At 38.4% G+C, this 21,114-nt stretch overlaps 2 protein-coding genes across 5 annotated transcripts in view; both read right to left on the bottom strand.

Annotated features, from left to right (window-relative positions):
• The window catches only part of smim7 (small integral membrane protein 7), a 303,536-nt gene that overhangs the window by 141,927 nt on the left and 140,495 nt on the right, over positions 1-21,114 (bottom strand). The window lies entirely within an intron of this gene.
• Positions 13,476-17,264, bottom strand: zgc:173548 (uncharacterized protein LOC100126026 homolog). 4 transcript variants are annotated; one of them, XM_056266574.1, is made up of 3 exons: positions 17,071-17,264; positions 15,968-16,510; positions 13,476-13,905 (listed from the first exon to the last, which is right to left on the bottom strand). In XM_056266574.1, the coding sequence occupies exons 1-3, from the start codon at positions 17,243-17,245 to the stop codon at positions 13,478-13,480; spliced, it is 1,146 nt and encodes a 381-aa protein (XP_056122549.1). In that variant the 5' UTR covers positions 17,246-17,264; the 3' UTR covers positions 13,476-13,477. The 4 variants fall into 4 exon arrangements, with proteins under 4 accessions (XP_056122549.1, XP_056122551.1, XP_056122552.1 ...); XM_056266576.1 differs by having other exon boundaries at positions 16,299-16,510; XM_056266577.1 differs by having other exon boundaries at positions 13,476-13,902; positions 16,299-16,510.

The raw sequence follows: 21,114 nt of genomic DNA, 5'->3' as shown, positions 1-21,114 counted from the left end.
CGTCGGAGAAGTTTCTCTTTTTTGCCGTCTTCCGTGTGTCCATGGCGTAAAATGAAGGCGTGGGGGAAGCGGAGACTTGAATATATAGGGGCGTGTTATTCTAATGACGATCGTTTTCAGCCGCGGTATTTATCAAGGGCAGGTATTGCGTACACCTGGATTTCAAAGGTACGCACAGCTTCATAAATCAGGCGGTGAGAGGAGTGTAAGCATAATATTACGCCAACATATACGCCCGTTTCTACGCAAGAATGATAAATGAGGGCCATTGTCTCTCACATGAATTATCATTATCACTCACAATCACCGGATCTCTCATCGCCTCCACCATCATTGTTTGTACAAGCACCCTCATATAGAAGTGCAACAAACTTTGGCTTTACAGCACTTACAGTGCCCCCCAGCAAACATGCCAGTGCGGGCCCACTGTGGGTAAGTGTGAGTTTTCTGTGGGACAGTGTGGGCAAGGGCAAACCCTTTGGGGCCCCATGTGGGCTTTCTGAGGGCAAGCCCACAGTGGGGTTGCCCACAGAAACCCCTCAAGGGCCCCTAGTGGGTTAGCCCATGTGGGGCCCATAGCAGTTTTGCCCACATGGGCCCCTATAAGGGTTTGCTGTGGGCCCACAACTGGCCCCAATGGGGCCCACTCTACTTACTGTGGGCCTGCCCACAGTCAGCCCACACTTTTGGGCTGTCCCACTGGGGCCCCACTTGGGTCACACGTGCCCCGCATTTCACGCCGGTATCTGGGCCCACAGTGGGCTGCCCGCAAGGGCCCCATTCGAGCCCCAAAGAAGCATGTTTGCTGGGCCTCTACATGCTGTCTTGCAGCCACAGTGGAGGAGAATGGTGCAGGCTTTACTGGCGTCTCCGAGATTAGTCCAGTATGGTTCCCAAGTCTTGCTCGTAGAGTCCCGATACCATCCCCATGCATTGAACTCTGGGATAACTTGCTGGACAGCGGTTGCCTGATTCTAGTAGAAGCTGGCCTGCAGCAGTGCTCTTTTGAGGCTATACGTCAGGGGTGGCGAACCTGTTCAGCATGATGAGCCAAAAAAAAATCCCTCATCACTGCAAAGAGCCACACAACAGATGTGTCTAACAATAACATTAAAATGTATTACTTGTTTCAATTACTAATTACATATCACACAATAGTTTTCATGGATTTTAATGTTTGTCAATGTTTGTCATAGTATCAGCCTACCTAAAAGGTTACATGACTCAGTGGGACACCTGGCACTCCTTGGTTTCCACAATCTTTGTTAAGTCTGGCTTGTATTCAGTTGTGGCTACTCGTAGTAATTCTTTTACATGCGTGTCAGTCAGGACAGAGCGATGCTTTGATTTCACTTGTTTCAGTGTTGGAAAAAGTGATTCACACATGTAAGTTGACCCAAACTTTGACAATAGTTTGACTGCAGCCTGTTTGACATTGGGATATCTCTCATTCGGCACAATCTTCCAAAACTCCACGGTTCCTTCCCTCAGAACACTTTTAAGTCTGTCATCCTCAGAAAGTTCAATCATTTCAAGCTGAGTTGCTGCTTCATCTTCCACTAAAGGGGCTTTTAAACAGTTTGATTCAGCATGGGGTTGATAAGAAATGAAATTTGTGGTCTTTTTTGGCGTAGGCCGGAGAATCTGTCCTCAAAACTCTGTTCGAGATTTTCAAGCAGTGTTGCATACCGTGCAGTACTCCCGTTTACAACCTCTGCTGCTTGTCCACTTGCCTTCAACAAGGATGGAAAATGTGTTAACTGCCTCTTTTGTAGATGAGTCTTGAACAGCTTGAGTTTGTTGACAAATGTGAAAATACTCTGCACCAGGTCAGACACCATCTTTAAAACCCTTTACCTGTCACCCCCCCCCCCCCCCCCCTTTTGATAATTTACATTAAAATGCACTATACAAACTTAAATGGTTGTAATTCAAGAACGCTTTGGAATATAGACCTAAGTTTGGTCTTGTTTTAAAGAAAACAATCAGCAGATTATTACTAAAGTGAAAGCACTTCAAAAAATGTATGTATGAAAAAGTTATGGAAGTTATAATTTACAGTAAATCAAATATACTTTATTAATATTTTTTTTTTAATATAAAATAAATATTTTACAAAATATTTTTAATATAAAATTACTATAAAATGAAAGCTATATATCTAACCAAGTTGTGTTCCAAATTTAAAGTTGATATCACAAAAATTGAAGTTCCCATGAGATTTTGTTTAGGCGTTATACCAAAAATAGACACCGGGTGCCATTGAATTCCATTGAATTTAATTGTATGCATTCTGCCATAACAAATTAATAAATTTCTATCCAAATATCACTTCTGTCACTAAATATGGAACCTTGAGACTCAGACCTTTCTGACAATATGTGTTTTGTCAAGATTAGAAAAGGTTTTGATAATAAATTATGAAAGATGATGCCCAAAAGGGGAGGGGCCTAATAAAAAGTACCGTTTCTATGGTAACGCAACGTCCAATTTCAAAACGGTTTTCACAGGATGAATTCTGAGTTCGTAAGCTTTCAAATGATACCTAATTTATGATAACTACTAAAATATGTGTTATAATAATAATAATAAAAAAAATTATATATATGTATAATATATATTATACTTTTTAGAGGACTTCTTACTTTACTTTTTAAAATATAATTTGATCTTTTTTTATTGACAAATACAAGATTATGTTTTATTATGAACTTTTAGCACTAAAAACCAAAGTTCCAATTATTAAAAGTGTGTGCGTCGACTTTTTGTGACAAAGGTCAGAAACTCCTGTAATGACGTCGATTTTTTGAGGCGCACTCTTGTCATAAATTCATATATTACTGTTCATTCATAATTTGTAAGAAAAAAACCGTGCTGATGTCACGGGTGACAAAATCGCTCGGCAAGCGGAACCCCCTTGAGAGTCCTAAGTTTCCCAGGGGAAGGTATTGTGTGTAACACGCCCCACTCCGGTGATGTAAACATGCCCGCACTGATTGGCGCTAATGCATTGCAGGTGTGAGAGAGAGAGAAGCGGCGCTCACACAGGCTTCCTGTTACGCAAGCCAGGATAAAAAGGGACCATTCAGAGAGTGTTGTGGTTGATGTTCAGTGGGGTCGTCGTTGTTCAGTGGGTTCGTCGTTGTTCAGTGGGTTCGTCGTTGTTCAGTGGGTTCGTCGTTGTTCAGTGGGTTCGTCGTTGTCCAGTGGGTTTGTCGTTGTCCAGTGGGTTTGAAGTGCTCAGTGAGTTGGGAGTGTTGAAGAGCCTAAAGGGTTGACTTGGAGCAGTGTTGGATACGAGCTTCCTCAGGAAAACCGTTGTGGTGTGCCCATTTGAGTTTGCTGGATCAGAGTGACCGTTCGTGGGAAGTCTGCTGGACTGAGCTATCGTCTGGATTGGTGCTGTGGAAGGAGAGAGAAGAGATAAGTGAACTGATTTCATCTTATGAGCGTTCAAATTGCTGGAAGAGGATGCAGTAAATGTGGATCTGATTGTCGGAAGAGCTATGTGTTTCAGAGTGTGTTGAGGAGGAATTGAGAGAGAAATCCCTCGTGGAGCGAGCGCAACAAACGGAGTGGGGCCTCTGACCAGCCTTAATGTGTGAGTGAATTGCAGTGCTTTTGCCTTATTGATACACATTGATTTGTGGCTGTGGAATTGAAGTGAACACAAGTGTGCGGTGCCTTTGCTGAGAAGTGGCCCTAGCCCCATTTACACGTTTGTGGAAAGTTACTATATCTGCTCCCCATTGGAAGTCCAGTGTGATACAGCTGCACTGAAGAGGGTACTCTGTACTGTGAAGGTCCTTAATTGTTGTTTACTGTTTTGAGTCCAGAAGCCTACTGCATCACTGGAGAAACGATCTGTTAACCCACTGTCTCCTTACTGTGAATCGAAGAGAGTGCTGTGCAGATCCTCACCTGTTCCACTTACTGTTGAGTTCAGAGGCATGCAGCATCACTGGTAACGTACCCTTTTTAACCCATTGTCTCCTTACTGTGCACTGAAGAGAGTACATTGTACTGTGAAGATTTTTACCCGTTCTACTTACCGTTTGAGCCCAGAAGGACGCAGCATCATGGGCGAAGCAAACCTTTAACTCACTGTCTTCCTCCTGTGGACCGAAGAGTACCGTGCGCTGTGAAGAGTCCTTACCTGCTATACTTATTGCCCGAGTTCGGAAGTCGGCAGCACTGCTGGGAAAAAGTAAGCTTTCAAACCATTGTTCCATTACGGTGTGCCGATGAGAGTTCTCGGTACTGTGAATATCCTTACCTGTTCTACTTACTGTTTGAGTCCAGAAGCATGCAGCATCGCTGGTGAAACCGTCTAGTGATTCGCTGGCTCGCCCCCCCTGTGAACGGAGTCCCCAAATTGCCGCCCAGGGGACACCGTGACAGTTGCAACACGCCCGCCCGTGACAGAAGGATATCTAGAGGACAGTGAAGGCTATCCAATTGATGCCCCTTGTTTTATCGTTCAATAAAGATTGTTCCTCCTTTGAAACTTACCTGTGTCTCCGTAGTCCTCTGTTGTGTGCCTGTGGTGTCGGCTCCCCACGGTGGCGACTCAGTAAGAGAGGGGGGGCGGTTGGTCATCCGAGCATTCCTCCCCTCGACCTGTGTGACACTAAAATATCTATTTAGGAGTCTTAGACCTTTCCAACGATATATAGTTTGTCATGACTAGATTAGGATTTAATAGTAATATAGTGAAGTAAATTTAGTTTGCCCGTATACGGGCAGGTGACAGTTTAACTTCCCTTGCAGATCCACATTGAGGCCATTCAGATAATGCAGCATGTCGACCAAAAAAGCCAAGTCCGAAATCCACTGGGGATCACGTAGCTCAGGATAGTCCTTATGTTTCTCTGCGAGGAACAGCTTCAATGGATTTAAAAGCTCAAAAAAACGAGAAAGCACATTACCTCTTGAAAGCCATCTTACAGCACAGTGAAGAAGCAGATCAGATGGAAGATCTTCATCAAGCTCAGCAATTAGATTTTTGAACTGCCTGTGATTGAGAGCATGTGTGCGTATAAAATTGACAATTTCCAGCACAGGTTTCATGATGTGATCAAAGTTCAGCTTTTTAGACACCAAGTGCTGTTGGTGGATAATACAGTGAAATGTCCAAAATTCAGGAAACCGGTCATCAGCTTTACACAGGCCTACAAGGCCTTTCCCAGATCCCAACATGGCTGGTGCTCCGTCAGTGGAGATTGCTGTTAGCTTTGATAACTGCAGATCTGCTTTCTCAACAACAGCCATCAGTGTCTCTTTTAGGTCGATGCCACGGGTTCTGTCTTTAAGTGGCACAATGTCAAGCAGCTCTTCCTTAATTGTGCAGTCTTTGTGTCAGACACAAATCGTACAAATATCGCCAACTGTGGCTTATCTTGAACATCGCAAGACTCATCCAAAGCAATGCTGAAATACCGGCACTTCTGAAGATCTGAATATAAATGTCTTTCAACTGAGTCGTTAATGTCCGATATTCTCTCTTCAACTGTGTGCCGTGACAGCTGAAGGTCCTTTACTGAACGTTTCAAATTTTCATTTTCGGGACAAAGAATAGCAACAACATCACTAAGGCACTTTTTAAGAAATTCCCCTTCACGATATGGTTTTTTTGCACGAGCAATGTTCCATGCCAGTTGATATGACGCTAATGTCACTGTCTCTGAATGCTTGGTAAATTTCCGAAAAAGCTGACTTTGCTTCTCTGTCTAACGTTTCAAAGTGTTTACCTTGTGCTTGCGAAGTTCACTGCCTTTGGGAAATTCCCGGGCCATCGTAGAATGGAGTGATGTGAAATGGCGCTCAAGATTTGAAGCCTTAAAATGCGACAACGACGTCTGGCATATCAAGCAGAATGGTTTTTCATTTCGTTCAACAAAAAAATATAAATCCTCCCATTCAGATAAAAATGTTCTGTGCTCATCTTCATATTTGCGCTTAGCTGTATGCTTCTTTGATTCTGCCATGACAATTCCTACTAACGTACTTCACGTTAACCTGACAGCGGCCGCTCCTGTCAGTCAACAATAGGCTAGCCACGTTAAATTACGCGAGAGTTGAGGTTCTGTTAAAAAAAATAAAATAAAAAATATGAATAATATATTATTTTAAAAAGTAAAATTACATTCAGAAAATACATTTAAATTCATTCCTATTTATATATAAAATTTAGAAATTCTAAAAAAGGTGAATGAAAAGCGATAGCTATAACATGACTGAACCGAGCCGCAAAAAAGCAGTCAAAGAGCCGCACGTCTAGCAAACGCATCCTGCTTCATACCACAGGGCGCGTTTGCTAGACGTCAGAGCCGGCGATTGCTATAGGCGAACTAGGCGGTTGCCTAGGGAGACAAATGTGTTGGGGGCGCAGTGCGCGGGCGCCCTCTAATGTCGCCCTTGGCCTACTTCCCATTAATCACAGAATTAGAATGACAAGCGAAACAAAAACACGTTTATTAAACATGATCATCCCAAGGCTGATCATGATCATCTCAGCCACACGTTTATTGTCGATAATTTCCTAACGGGGGGGTTACATTACGTTACGTTAGGCAAGTGCTCAGCTTCTGGTGCGTTGATGGAAACCCTCTGGTGCACAGGGACGAAAACAGAGAAAGCAACTATAAAAAGAAAGCCCAGTATAGAGGTCTTCTCATCTCAGCCATTTATGTGTCAAACGAAAAAAAAAAATACTTAGTATTGTGCACAGCACAGGCATGCTGGCCATCGGGACGACCGGGAGCGAATTCTTTCCCCCCAGGATGGTAACGTTAGAGATTCCACGTGCTTTTTGGGCCAATACATCATATTTTTATTATTTATTTATTTTGTCTTAGTGGCCCATAAAACTCGTACATCGGCCCATTCGTTTTGTTTTGTTTAATTGGCGGCGCTGGGTTACTTCCAAGTAACAAAATTAATTATGAAAGTTTCCTTTATTTTTCAGTGCATTTGTTTTACAATATAGCCTATGGCTATTACTGCAATGGGATTAATATTATAACTATTATTATGTAGTAGTGTAATGTAGACAGACACTGTAACTAAAAGAGGTTTGAATTTTTCTTTGTTCAATTTGCACACTGAATAAGGGTTGGAGCTTTTACTTTTGAACTCTCAAAGTGCACCAGATTGATGAATTTAACATTAAAATGCACAAAATTTTCTTATGGGGGGCATACCCCCGAAACCCCCTTAGTCTTGTAGCAGCCTAATAGATTAGTAATAATAGTAGTGGTGGTAGTAATTGTAATATACTAATATGTAATATATAAAGTTACATGGTCAGACAAAATGTATTTGTACAATGCAACTATGTAGGATGATAGAAATATAATTTAACGTTCTTTGTAGCATTTGTATGAACAATTTATTATACAGTTGAAGTCATAATTTGCTTGTTGAAGTTTTGGAGAGACTAAAACTTGGGGGTCGCAAAACTCAATCTCGCCTAGGGCAACCAAAGGGCTAGAGCCGGCCCTGCTAGACGTATACCAGCGCCACACGCAACGCGAGTCCCGCGGATATAAAGGAATAAGGACATTTCATTCTACCGAACTACAAGCAAATGCTGAATTAATACTCACACAGGTCAGTTTATTAGACAAATTAAACTTGAGGTAAGCAGAGCTGTTTCACTTGCTCTAACAGTTACACTATCAAACTCAACGGCATTTAAGTGTGTTGAATGTTGTTAGTTAGGTTTGTTGTGAACTATTTTCTTCTAAAGTGTAGAAAAGTCAGAAGCGCAGACCAGGAGACGTCGAGGTATCTTTCAAGCAGAAGTTCTTTATTGCGTCGCTGTAGCATCTCAATCTCGTCTGACTAAGGGAACATTGCAATTTATACATTTAGGGGGAGGGATTTACATAGAGGTGGAGCAAACTCGTATACAGGTTTAGGAGAGTGATAACTTATTCAAACACTGAGACTCAAGAACAGGAATGCCAGGACTCTCTCTTGCTGAGACAATAGCTTACGAGAGTCCCCAAGAGTTTCAGTAATCTGTTTCATTTAACTTACAATAGAGAGAAACAGGTCTGGCGGCTGTATAGAGAGAAACAGAACAGGACAGGAATCTCGTGCTCAACAGCTGAATGCTAAATTCAATCTACAGAACTTTCTCAGTTTATATACTATTGTACTGGAACCTAAATTAAACATTTAAATAAATTTGTAATCCTACAGGTTGTTTGTTGGCTATATGAGGCTAGCAGTAAACTAGATCAACATTAGAATAACATACAGATCATATTCTAACATTTCATCATGTTGAACTAAATAACATTGATTAGTTTTATGTACATTTGCTCACCTGTCTAATAAAGTAACATGCAACACTCTGTCAAGTCGAAGTTAGTCGCGGACGTGGAGCTCTCGGCAACTTCTCGGCATCATCGGAAAGATGTTGATCTTCGTTTTAGTCCTCTTTTTGTCTCAAAGTCTGCTTGCCATGGTCCATAATGTTTGAACAAAACAACAACAGCGTGAGCGTCCTGCTAGGCATAACGGGCATAACCCAGTTGTCAACGTCTGTCGCCATGGTTACTATGGCAGTACGAGGTCAAACCTGGCGGAAACCGGGGGGTAACGCGGATATGACGACATTAACTCCTCACCCCTGCTCACACGCCCCGTTACCTTGGTTAAAATCGCAATTTTCTCACGATTTACAAATAGCTGGAAATATTTGGGATATTGGGGTACTGCAAAAATCCTACATATTGTACCTTTAAGTTTTTGGACAAATTGACTATTATTCTTTTAACAATTTGACATAATATAAATATTGCCTTGCAATAATAATTGTGTCTTATTCTTTCGTATATGATTACACTTTGAAATGTATTCACCTTTGGTACACTGAAAAGCATTTCACTTTTATAAGGAAATGAATCAACATTGAGAATAACCTTCAAAGTTGTGGTAAAAAAGGATTTTCAACCACAGTCTTGAAAAGAATACAGGTTCCAGACTTACACAAGCATAAATATAAATATGCAAACTGACTTCCTGTGGCCATTAAACATAAAATAGACACTACATCCTCATTTGTAGAGCATTTGGTTAAAAATTTGTAGCCAAAACCCTTTTTCGGACAGGGGCCGTATTGAGCTTAGCGAATTTGGGGGTCCTGACTTACATTTATACCCAATCATAAATGTAAGTATTCCTATGGGTTTCCCATGGTCAAAAAGGTAAAATAGACATCAAGTTTGTATTTGTGTATAATCTGGCTCAAAAGCTATAGCCGAATCCCTTTCAGGCGGAGGCCATATTGGATTTGGCCGCCATCTTGGTCTCAGGGACCATTGGCTTGGGCGCCCTGGCTAAATCATTTCAGTATGCCCTCAGCTACATCTGTGCCAAATTTAGTGCTTGTAGATGAATTTGCGCTAACAATGGGGTGTAAGTCCCCATATTAAAGCCCAAACTGCTTTTTTGAACAGCGGCCATATTGGAATTGGAGGATCAAGGGGTCCATATATACTGGGTCATAAATATAAACATTCCTATGTGTTTCCCATGATCAATTAAGCTGAAAAACATATCAAGTTTGTATTTGTAACTCTTTTGGTTCAAAAGTTATAGCCGGAACCCTTTTCGGGCAGCGGCCATATTGGATTTGGGGGCCATCTCGGCCCCGAGGGTCGCTGGCTCCGGCGCCCTAGCTAAATCAGTTCGGTATGACCTGAGCTACATCTGTGCCAAATTTGGCGCTTTTAGATGAATTTGCGCGAAATGACCTATTTATGTGCTTAAGGCCCCCAATAATGTTGACATTTTAAATTGGACATTGTGTTACCATAGAAACGGTACTCTAAATTCTTTTAATGGGCTCCTCCCCTTTTGGGCATTGTCATGTTTCATAATTTATGATCAAAACCTTTTCTAATCTTGACAAAACACATATTGTCAGAAAGGTCTGAGTCTCAAGGTTCCATATTTTGTGACAGAAGTGATATTTGGACAGAATTTTATTAATTTGTTATGGCAGAATGCATACAATTAAATTCAATGGAATGTAAGTCACCCGGTGGCTATTTTTGGTATTATGCCTAAACAAAATCTCATGGGAACTTCAATTTTTGTGATATCAACTTCAAATTTGGAACACAACTTATTGGTTAGATATATGGCTTTGATTTTATAGTAATTTGTACGGTGGCCGAGATAGCTCAACGCGCTGCAACTGAAGAAAACACATGCAAATACAAAAAAACACATGCAAATAAAATAAAACGCATGCAAATACAAAAAAACGCGTGCAAATAAAAAAAACACCCGCAAATTAAGAAAACATCTTCATCAGTTTCACAACACACGTGTGCTCCAAAAACTCACAACACCACCAAATACAAACGCGCTGCAAAAGCTCACAACACAAATACAGAAAACGCGCTGCAAATAACACAGAGCACAACGGAAATGTTTCCAGAGGAACCAAATAAGTGACGAACCCGGCTGGGACGTGCTGGAATAGATATCCATAAATCTATGCGTCCATACATATAGTTTTATGTCTATATGTATGGACACTCTTGAAAATGAGATGTTGCATCTCAAGGGGCTATCCATTAATAAAATTGAAATTGAAATTAATTTCCTCATTATTTTCACCTGGGATGTTCCCATGACAACGCAGCACAGCGTCCATCAGCTGAAGAGCTGTTCTTACCACAGAAATATAATGCTGTCAACATAACGGATGCAAATACATTTTTAGTTTTAGTTTACAAAAAAGCTTTTAAAATATGCGTTATATCTGTGTGTCTCAACTTTAAAATTTTGAACCCTACATTACCTAACATTTCTTACGAAACTTTTCTTTATGAAAATGTAATAACATGAAACAATTTGTACAGTGTAACTGATGTATAGATAAATATCTTTCCTTCATGATTTTCTTCTTTATCTTTTTTACTTATTTATTTTAGTTTCCAGCTCATTGTTCTTTTCTCATTTGTATTCTGATGGCATTGAACACATTGTTAATACATTTTGTACATTGTAAGTTGTATGTCATAAAAAAAATGTAATCTCTGTATGTTTTGCACAAATAAATAAATAAAGTATAATTTTAAGCTGTAGCACCAGCACGCATAGATTTATGGATATCTATGCCACTGCCAGCACGCACGTCCCAGCCGGGTTCGTCACTTATTTGGTTCCTCTGGAAACATTTCCGTTGTGCTCTGTGTTATTTGCAGTGCGTTTTCTGTATTTGTGTTGTGAGCTTTTGCAGCGCGTTTGTATTTGGTGGTGTTGTGAGTATTTGGAGCACACGTGTGTTGTGAAACTGATAAAGATTTTTTCTTAATTTGCGGGTGTTTTTTTTTATTTGCACGCGTTTTTTTCTATTTGCATGCGTTTTATTTTATTTGCATGTGCTTTTTTGTATTTGCATGTGTTTTCTTCAGTTGCAGCGCGTTGAGCTCTCTCGGCCACCGTAAATTTTATAGTAAAAAATATTTTGTAAAATACATATTTTATAAAAAAGAATAAATATTAAGTACAGTATATTTGATTTAATGTAAGATTTAAACTTCCTTAACTTTTTCATACTTTCATTTTTTAAAGTGCTTTCACTTCAGCAATAATCTGCTGACTTTTATTTAAAACAAGACCAAAATTAGGTCTATATTCCAAAGCATTCTTGAATTACAATCATTTAAGTTTGAATAGTGCATTTTAAACAGAACTAGTTTAATCCCTTTTGTATACCCTAAACAGGCAACGTGTCTCAGGAGACACATACATTCCAAAACGTGCTAAATAACAACATGAACAACATATTACTTAATTTTCTCCTTCAGCACCTTACGACAATGTTCACAATTAATGTTAGCAGTATTCTTTTTTTTTTTTTTTTTTTAGAAGAAAAGTAAGTTTAATATATATTTACTTATCTCAAAATCTGAATGTTCTGCACCACTGGCAGCCATGTTGGATTTAGGTCAGGCTGACTAATTGATCACAAAAAAATTGAAGCAAATCATGTGACCAGCATACTCAAGACAGACCAGGCTGTCATAAGTGATAAAAGAATTTGATGAAAAAATCGTTCTTATGCCCCAAAAAAAGACAATAAAAACGATGTATCTCGTGAGACACGTTGCCTGTTTAGTTAATAAAGGCATTCTGAAGCAAAACGATGAATTTGAGTCAGAAAAATATTCACATTTAACACGCTATAAAGTAAAATTCTAGCTTCTGGCCAAACAATACGGATTCCACTTAAGTGTAAGTTATCTTACCCGCACCCTCTAGGCTACCTCTCTTTTAGGCTACTACTATCTTTATTAAACCTGTTATATTCAGAAACTGAAACAACACATTTATTGCACTATTTCCTATATCTGAGTCTAATATCTGAGTATAATATTGTTATATTGTGACAACACAATAAATGTGTTGCTTTGACAGTTGCACTGGCTTCCTATAAATGCGAGAATTGATTTTAAAATTCTTATTTTAACTTACAAGGCACTACATGGAACTGCTCCACAGTATCTTTGTGAACTCATTAGCCCCTATACTCCATCACGTTCTCTCCGTTCTGTCAATTCTCTTTTGCTACATTAGCCTTCATGTAAGCTCAAGACTATGGGGGAACGAGCCTTTTCATATTAGCCCCGAAGATATGGAATGTGTTTCCTCTTGGCCTCAGAAATGCACCAACGTTGGAACATTTTAAAAAGTTGATTAAGACACACTTATTTAAGACTGTTTTTTAATTGTTGTATTGCTTTGCTGTTTTTGTGTCTTTTACTGTAGCGCTTTGGGTTTAAGAAAAGCGCATTTAGAAATAAAATGTATTATTAATATTATTGTCCTGCTTTCTTCCATAATTCTTCACTTAGGACTTCTCTCGCCATTTATATGTGCCTGATTTTTACGACGGGGAAATACATTTCAAATTTGTCTGTGAACACTTTATATAAATACAATATGTCTAAATCCAGGTGATCACTTGACTGACCCAATGCAAGTGAAATGCCCACTCGTAACCTCCCCAGACAAACCATAAGTACGTTTTTGGCGCTGTTTGACTTGCTTACCAAACACAAGACAGATGTCATCCACATTGTGAACAAATGTTCCCAAACTTTCTGCTAAGAAATTAATTGTAAGCATCCAGACTGCGATAGGCTTTTATCGCATCGATCGTGTACATGCAAGCAGCCGCAACACGCAATCAGACTATTCAGGCAAACGTTTAATGTTCTGTGTAAAAAGTTTATGCATCAAAGTCTTATTTAAAGGGTCCAGTAATTCCAATCATTGTTTATTTGCAGTTTTTGGAAATACCTTAACTGTTGCCCACTCATCATTAATCATGTATGTGAATTCCATTTCCTTTCCACAGATTAGATGAAAGTCTCTGTAGAACAAAATATTACTAACAACTAACATTATTCTAAATTCTTTTGAGGTGGAGATGACCAAACCAGTTTTACAAATTTTGGCTTTTTTTCTTTGATATCTGTGACATATCTCCTTCATGATGCTTAATTATATGTGCCTTTACCTGATTCCATTGGACAAACCACTTTTCACATTTATTGCACCCAAATGGTTTTTCACCAGTGTGAATTCTTAAATGCTCTATGAGATGACATCTCTTATAGAATCTCCTGCCACAAAATGAACAGGGGTGTTTTCGATCACTTTGTGGCACTTTGTAGTTTTTCATGCTCTGATGAAGCTTGATTGGCCTGTCACATTTCCTGTGAAATTTTCCAGGTCCCTGATCAGAAAGACTTAATTTAGTAGAGTGCTGTGGGTTTGTGTCCACATTTACACTGTCTGGTTGTAGAATTATTTCCACATGGGAGAGCTGTGAGTCCAGTGGTTCTACTGACCGATCTTCTGCTTGTCCTTCTGTAGGAAAAGAAATGTTATTGTAATGAAGTCTACAAATATGAGGACCAGTTAAAAACACAATTTTGGCAAATTACTTGCATTTTTTGGACTAAAGCTCTCATTCATGAAATCCTTTTTTATCTTTCATTCAATACCCCAGGGATTGATCACGTTCTGCTGAATCTACCCTGATAGCGTCTCACCCTAGTAGAAGTTCTGTTTCTTTCACACAAGATGGGGACACCAATATTAGCATATTGCTGCGTTCACTTGCTAGTGGTTCACAGAGAGAGAACTGGAATTTCTTGTTTCACCATGATATCGCCATGATAAAGATTATACCGGCGTCTCCATGATAAAGATGCTCAAAGAATTGCTTGGAAATCCATCCATACTACACTTATTTACATTTCAGTTAGGATGAGCTCGCTAGGTTTTCAACAAAGCCAGTTTGCACTTTACCCATTGTGGTACAGAATGCAATTGTGCATTAATCCGACAAAGAAGTGTGTGGCAAACTTGTGTGTGATTTTTCAAGGTTTATGTGGACAAGTCAGACTAGTTAAGAACACAGATGTTTTAATACAAAGTTGTTGTGTTTATTACATTGAAAGTACTGAAACTACCCGAATTCCTTTTATATTTTAGTTTTGGAATCAACTTATTTTCAGGACATAAGCATTCCCATGACAGTAGTTCCTGTACAGTCTTGTTAACATAGGCAGATCTGCTGTAGTAGATCATATAATATAGAGAGCTGTCCCAAGTCCCAAGTCCCAATGCAAATCTCGTGGGAGAGGGCAGTTTTACCTTTGCTGCGGTGGGAGTGGACGGTAAAAAAAATACAGCACGGGTCCCACGTAACAAGAAAGGAGTCAACAAATAAAGTTCACCGTAGTTGATCATTAACATTCTCTTCCTCCATAGCAGGCTAGGCCAAGTGATTAATTATTAAATTCATTCATTAAGTACGTTTAATGTTTTTCAGTATTTAGGCTATTTACTTTTTGCTATATGTTAATTACCTAGGCTACATAAACACCAGTGATATAATTTTTTTAATTATTTTTTTTATATTTAATTTATAATTGATTCAATTAAATAGTGCCTTGTTAGGTTACTTGAGTTTAACTGTTATGTGTCAGATGTGTTTGTGTGTTGTCTCGCATACGTTTAAATATTTATTTTAGGCTCCACTAGTTGTGATGTTTTGTTTTAATAGTTGATAGTTTTATAAGGCTAATAAAAAGCTGGCCGAATGAGTTTGTCATTTGTGGTGCTAGCATGCTAGCACCTTTATGTTATGGTCAGTTTAATTAAACACAATGTTTTATCTCTGTTATTCTTAGCCCTAATGTTGGTGTAATTTTTTCACAATTTCTACAAGAATGTTTGCGGGTGCGGGCGGGAGTGGAAAACACACGTTGTGGGTGCGGGCGGTAATGGTTAGAAATTCAGCGGGAGCGGGATTAAGAAAACAGTCTGCGCAGGGCTCTAATATAATATAAACTGCCATTGGGTATAACAGAACTTGCACCAGAATCACTGCTATCATCACCTCAAACTACAAAACTCATATTCTTATTGCTTATAAGTGATGTTGAATAAATAAAGGGATTGTTGACCTTTGTTTTGTTGGATAAGAAAAACTAGCAGCATCATGCAATGTGACCCACATTTGCTTTTTAACCTTTGAAATTGTGTAGAATATAATATACGCAAGGAGCCAGACTGAGAACCTCGTATTGCTGGGACAGTGCTAGGGCCTTAAATATGGACACATCAAAAGGGAAAAGTATATTACTTAAATTGTCTGGAGTTACAGGCGCTGCATAAAGCAATCAAAATATTTTAAATAATATTTCATATAATAACATTATATCATTAGAAGAAAAGCAGAGTTCTCTCTCAGATATTTGTTTTGATATTTTAATTTGCAATACAGTATATCTAATAAAACATTAAAATTTAAATTCATTTTTTTAAGGCTTATGACAGTAGGCTGCCTTAAGGTGCTTTCTGACATGATTTGATCGAGAAAAACCCCTTCCACATCTTGGGCAGCTGTAGCGATAATCACCTGTATGAAGTCTCTCATGTTCTTTTAAGCTGGATTTCGTTTTAAAACGACTCCCACATGAACCACAGCAGAAAGGTCTCTCATTTTGGTGTACTAACATGTGTTTCCGCAAATGTCCATTGTTCCTGAAAGACTTGCTGCAAATCTTGCATAATGCACTCTGGTGTTTTCGCCTTGCTTTTTGTAACACCTCATCAAAGGTTTCAAGCTCAAGTTGAAGAGACGACGGTTCTTGTTCAGCTAGTTTAAGTTCAACATGACAATTGCTGCCAGACTGCACTGCAGATGAGTTCGATTCACTGGCCTGATTATCACACAGCTCTGACTTAACTGTGATTGATGACTGTGTATCTTCATTCTTCGGCATCACCTCTGGCAGAAGTGAGAGGCACTGATATTGTTCCTGGCCTGTGACTGCTTCAGAAAGAGGAGAAGCATGACTCAAAGGCTCATGGGACATCACAGTGGCAACCTCCAACTTTACTCGTATTTCTGACAGTTCTGAAGCCGTCTGACCTTGCAGACATCCATCTCTCTGAGTATCTGTGTGACATGAGGCATAAGATTAGTTTTCAACTGTTCAACAGATCACAACCCAGTTTACTTGAGTAATCTGATGTATTTTATTCTTAACAAGAGGTATTTGTAAAGTTTTCGAAAATCAATTGGACTTCTCTTGTTAAATTTACTTTAAAGAACATTAAAATGAGAAACTGATTAAAGAGTCTGTCTTTACTCACAATATTGATTTATTCACCTTTACATTAAAAACAATGTAAATAGCCAATTAAAAATGCTGGTGTTTGATGAATATCTTTACAGCATATTTATGCTGAAACCTTTACGTAGGCCTAAACAGTTAAGGTACTTCAAATAATGGTACTACCATTTTTCATGACCAAAACGCATGGTATTGCAATTGAACCATGTCAATTTAAAACATTGTAAAACCATAGGTTTTGTTTGTGTACAACGTTATTTTTGCTCTACAGGAATATGACTTCAATATTGTTAACATTGGATATCTCTCTTTAAGAAGGTAATTATCGAGGGAATACAGTTCTTGTTCATTATTGTTTTATAATAGTGAATGTGTTACTGACCATGGCATGTTTCTGCACAGCTGCAGTTTCTGCTCCTCAGAGAACAGTTCTCCTGCTTTAGACGCTCTATCTCCTTCTCATATTCAATTATACTGTCTTTTACTGAGTCGAATATTTCATCGGTTACTGCCATCATGCGCTTTATCATAAATGAATAAATAGACTCTAGTCCCATCGTGGACACTTTGGTTTTTCAAGCTCCGTAATACTCTTCTTCCTCGCAACGACTTGTGTAACGGCGATTAATTAACACCATTAGGAACATTAGCGCCACCTTTCGAAACGGAGCACTGAGTCGAGAGAAAGCCTAGCTCTGTATTGCTGCCTGCTTTGCATTTTGCGAAATGTGTTGCCACTTGCCACTGTTTATTTAATCTGTTTTTCCTGTCGATTAGATCTCTGAGTGAAGCATACTAGGGGTGTGCAACGGAGCCAATGTGTGTAGGCTATCAATCTGATTTTTTTTGTATGCTGTAATTATTCAGATAAATCCAAAAGTGTGCGTGGCTTTAACAGGAAGTTCGTGAAATTAAATGAGAAACTCGTTTTAAATGTAAGTCAGTTCCCTTCCTTTAACAAATAGCCTCGAATAACCCATAACATAATTGGTTTTTAAATTATTTTCCAACATTTTATTGAAATATCTTCTAATCAAAATAATAATATAATATTTTAAATGTTAAATGTATTTTTTTTCCAGCAGACTTTGTGTAGGCCTATATAGTTTTGTCAGGACAATCATCCACAATCTGAGGACTCCATATGAAATAGCTGATTAGAATATAGAATTTGAAAGAAAATATTCAGTGATTGAAAATTGCTGAAACAACTTTTAATGTATACAAATGCAAATTTGAACAAATTATAAAGAATATAAATGCTTGCCATCTCTGGAAGAAAGTGAGACAGAAACAGAAACATATATCGCAATGGTTTAAAACATTTAAACAAACATACCAAGCAAGCAGTAATGTGATGCAGTATCTCACTCTTGTCAAAGCTGTGATTTCTGAGAGACGGACAATGGCAACACGGCTGTCTGACTGTTTGAATACAAAAATGTACTACAATGGCAAAATAAATGTTTGGAAATGTAATGTGATATTTCTTACTGGGATACAAAAACTAAATATATAAGTAAATGTCTTAAAACATGTATATTTATTTTTTTGTAAATGCTGCATGTTGCCACTATGGCCACTATCAAATTTGAATGCCACCAAATTCTTCCATCAGGCTGTTCCCCACCCACCAAAAACTTGACATAGCCTACCTTTGGGATCCCTTTCCCGACACCCTCTCAATATTTCATTTGGTGGGATATATTATGTCTGTGTACATTTATTCATAATTATGTTCCCATACTTTTTTTTGCCTTGTTTTATTTAGCTGGGGCTATTCTAAAAGTCCAACAACACATCTGGTCAGTTGTGCAATTTAAAATCCAGTCTTTTTGATGCTGATCCATAACCTGGACATCCAGTCTAAATCTCATCTAACCGCACATAGCCTATACTGTTTTAATGGAATTTCTGTCTAAACCCTACTCTATTCCTGTCAGGCAACATGTGGCCTATGTTAAAAAAAAGTTTACTTAGAACACCCATATTGTTCCCCCTACATTCCCATATAACTTTAAGTTCAACAAGTTCACTTTAAGGTAATCTTTTCATTGTTAACACCGAATCTGAATCCCCATTTCCAGGACCAACATTCAATTGCATCCTGCATTTTTTCTATTATTATAAATGTAAAATAGTTCTTTACCCATTCCTTCATCCTTCCTGTCACCGCTAACATACTTGTCTCTTAACGTGTCAAATACGACAGAAAAACCTACAATTTTTAATTTACTCATATGGCAAACTATACATGCTGTCCTTTTATTGTAAACAAGTATGTGGACTGGCACTGACATTTATTATTAATCCATGTCCACATGATCATGAAAACTCATCTTTATTTTCACAATTTAAAGGAATACATGACAGCTGGAACAGCAAAATGTAAAACAATTGTGTGGTTGTAGAGATCGCAAAAGAAAACATTTATAAACAAACATTTAAAAGGGATAGTTCACCCAAAAATGAAAACTCTGTCATCATTTACTCACCCTCGTGTTATTCCAAACCTGTAAGGCTTTTGCTCATCTTCGAAACATAAATAAAGATTTTTTTTAAATAATATCTGAGCCAGTTCAGTACTCTGTCCTTTGACAGCTGCGCAACTACTACTTTGATGCTTCAAAAAGGTCATAAAGGGATCATAAAACTAATCCTTATGAATTGAGTGGTTTAGTCCAAATTTATTGTTTAGTCAAAACAAAGAGTCACGATCGCTTTATTTGATGAACAGATTTAATTTAGTCTATTATTCACATTCAATCATTGATCAGCAAACATAAACAGAAGCCCGAACCTGCTTGACACGTGACAACAAACCTCATTGGTTCTTGCGGAAGCTCAAACATGCTGCTTAAAGGTGAACTAAGTAACTTTTTTACCTTAACCGAACAGCTTTGGGGTCATTGTAATGTTTATATTACTGATTTCGTGTTGACTGGTGGTCGTCTCGTACCCCCCTGGTGCCTGTGAGCCGCAAAACCACCCTCGCATTTTTGGCGAGCCGCCGGCCTGAGTGTTAGGAAGTATCGTGTGATATCAGGTCTCGCGAGGTAACGAATTGCTTAACGGCAAAAAAACAGATCTGATAAAATTCTGATAAAATGAGCATCAAACAGAAATAACCCGGAGGCATATACATGCGGTGTTGGGCGCGCGCAGCTCTTAAAGGGGCCATACCTTATTTCCACTCGTTACAGCGTCCATCCAACTGAACAGGTACCGGTGTACAGGGGGAGGGGATCCGGCCGTGAGTGCGAGCCATCTCTGCGTGAGTGCTATTCATGACAGTACAAGTACTCCACAGCGACTCTAGGGGTCGCTGTTTGACAAAACGGAATTCTTACTGAGTGCTGCTTTAACATGAGGATGAACCTCATTGGTTCTTGCAGAAGCTCAAACATGCTGCGTAACACGAGAATGAACCTCATTGGTTGTCGCACGTCAAGCAAACATGCTTGAGCTTCCATTTAACATAACTGATGTGTGCGTTGATGAATGTTTATAAGTGAATAAAAGCCTAAATTCAATCTTGTCAGCTTATAAAGCGATCGATTCTCTTCAGAAAATTTGGCCTAAACCACTCAATTCATATGGATTAGTTTTACTATCTCTTTATAAACTTTTTTTAAGCGTTAGATTGGTAGTTGCGTATAGCTGTCAATGAAGGAACAGAAATTGCTCAGATTTTATTACAAGTATCTTCATTTGTGTTCTGAAGATGAACGAAATGAAATAAAATGTATGACAGAATTTAAATTTTGGGGTTTACTATCCCTTTAAGTAAAAAAAAGGCACCGTTTTTTTCCCACTTAAGCACTAGGTCAAAGGCAACAATACAATGTTACAGGTAAGTCACTGTTTTTGACGATTCCATGATTTCTTATATTTGTAGATTTTGTGTCTTTCCACTTTTTGATGTGTACAGATAAAATAAGACAGTTCATGTTACAAAACAGCACAGCTAGGAAAATATGCACTCAACATTCTTTTATAAAATGGAAAACCCTACACTGTAAAAAAATATATGTTGGTTTACCTTACAAAATAAAGTATGGTTGCCTTTTTACAATTTACAATTTTGAGTTCATTGAAATTAAAGATTTGAGTTAATACAATAAAAGAGATTGGTTTATTCAACAGAAACTCAAAATATTAGGTTATCTGATTAATTAAGTTGATTTGACAAAAGAAAAAAAGTTGTGAAAACAAATCATGAAAATATTTGTTTTACAGTGTAGGAAAGTGTCTGAATGCTTGCATATAGAATATTTGCCATTTTTCATAGAAATTACAAAATAAACAATGCAATCACACAATACTATTTCAGGCATAATAAATCCATTGTGGAAAAAAATAGGCTAATTATAATACCAATCCCAAACAAATTGACCAGTTTACCTATGAGGGACCCCATCTATTT

Source organism: Rhinichthys klamathensis, unplaced genomic scaffold, assembly GCF_029890125.1.
Source record: "Rhinichthys klamathensis goyatoka isolate OS25496 unplaced genomic scaffold, OSU_Roscu_1.1 h1tg000249l_1, whole genome shotgun sequence".
Lineage (NCBI taxonomy): Eukaryota > Metazoa > Chordata > Actinopteri > Cypriniformes > Leuciscidae > Rhinichthys > Rhinichthys klamathensis.
Note: the sequence above shows the minus strand (reverse complement) of the source record. Positions and strands in the feature narration are given on the sequence as shown.

What these genes read in the sequence shown, in the direction of transcription:
- zgc:173548 (XM_056266574.1), bottom strand. Translation starts at nt 17,245, where the DNA reads ATGGGACTAGAGTCTATTTATTCATTTATGATAAAGCGCATGATGGCA. An exon ending in CTGTGCAGAAACATGCCATG is followed by an intron (nt 16,511 to 17,070) that starts GTCAGTAACACA and finishes CATGTCACACAG; the next exon opens with ATACTCAGAGAGATGGATGT. An exon ending in ACATGAGAGACTTCATACAG is followed by an intron (nt 13,906 to 15,967) that starts GTGATTATCGCT and finishes CTTTTCCTACAG; the next exon opens with AAGGACAAGCAGAAGATCGG.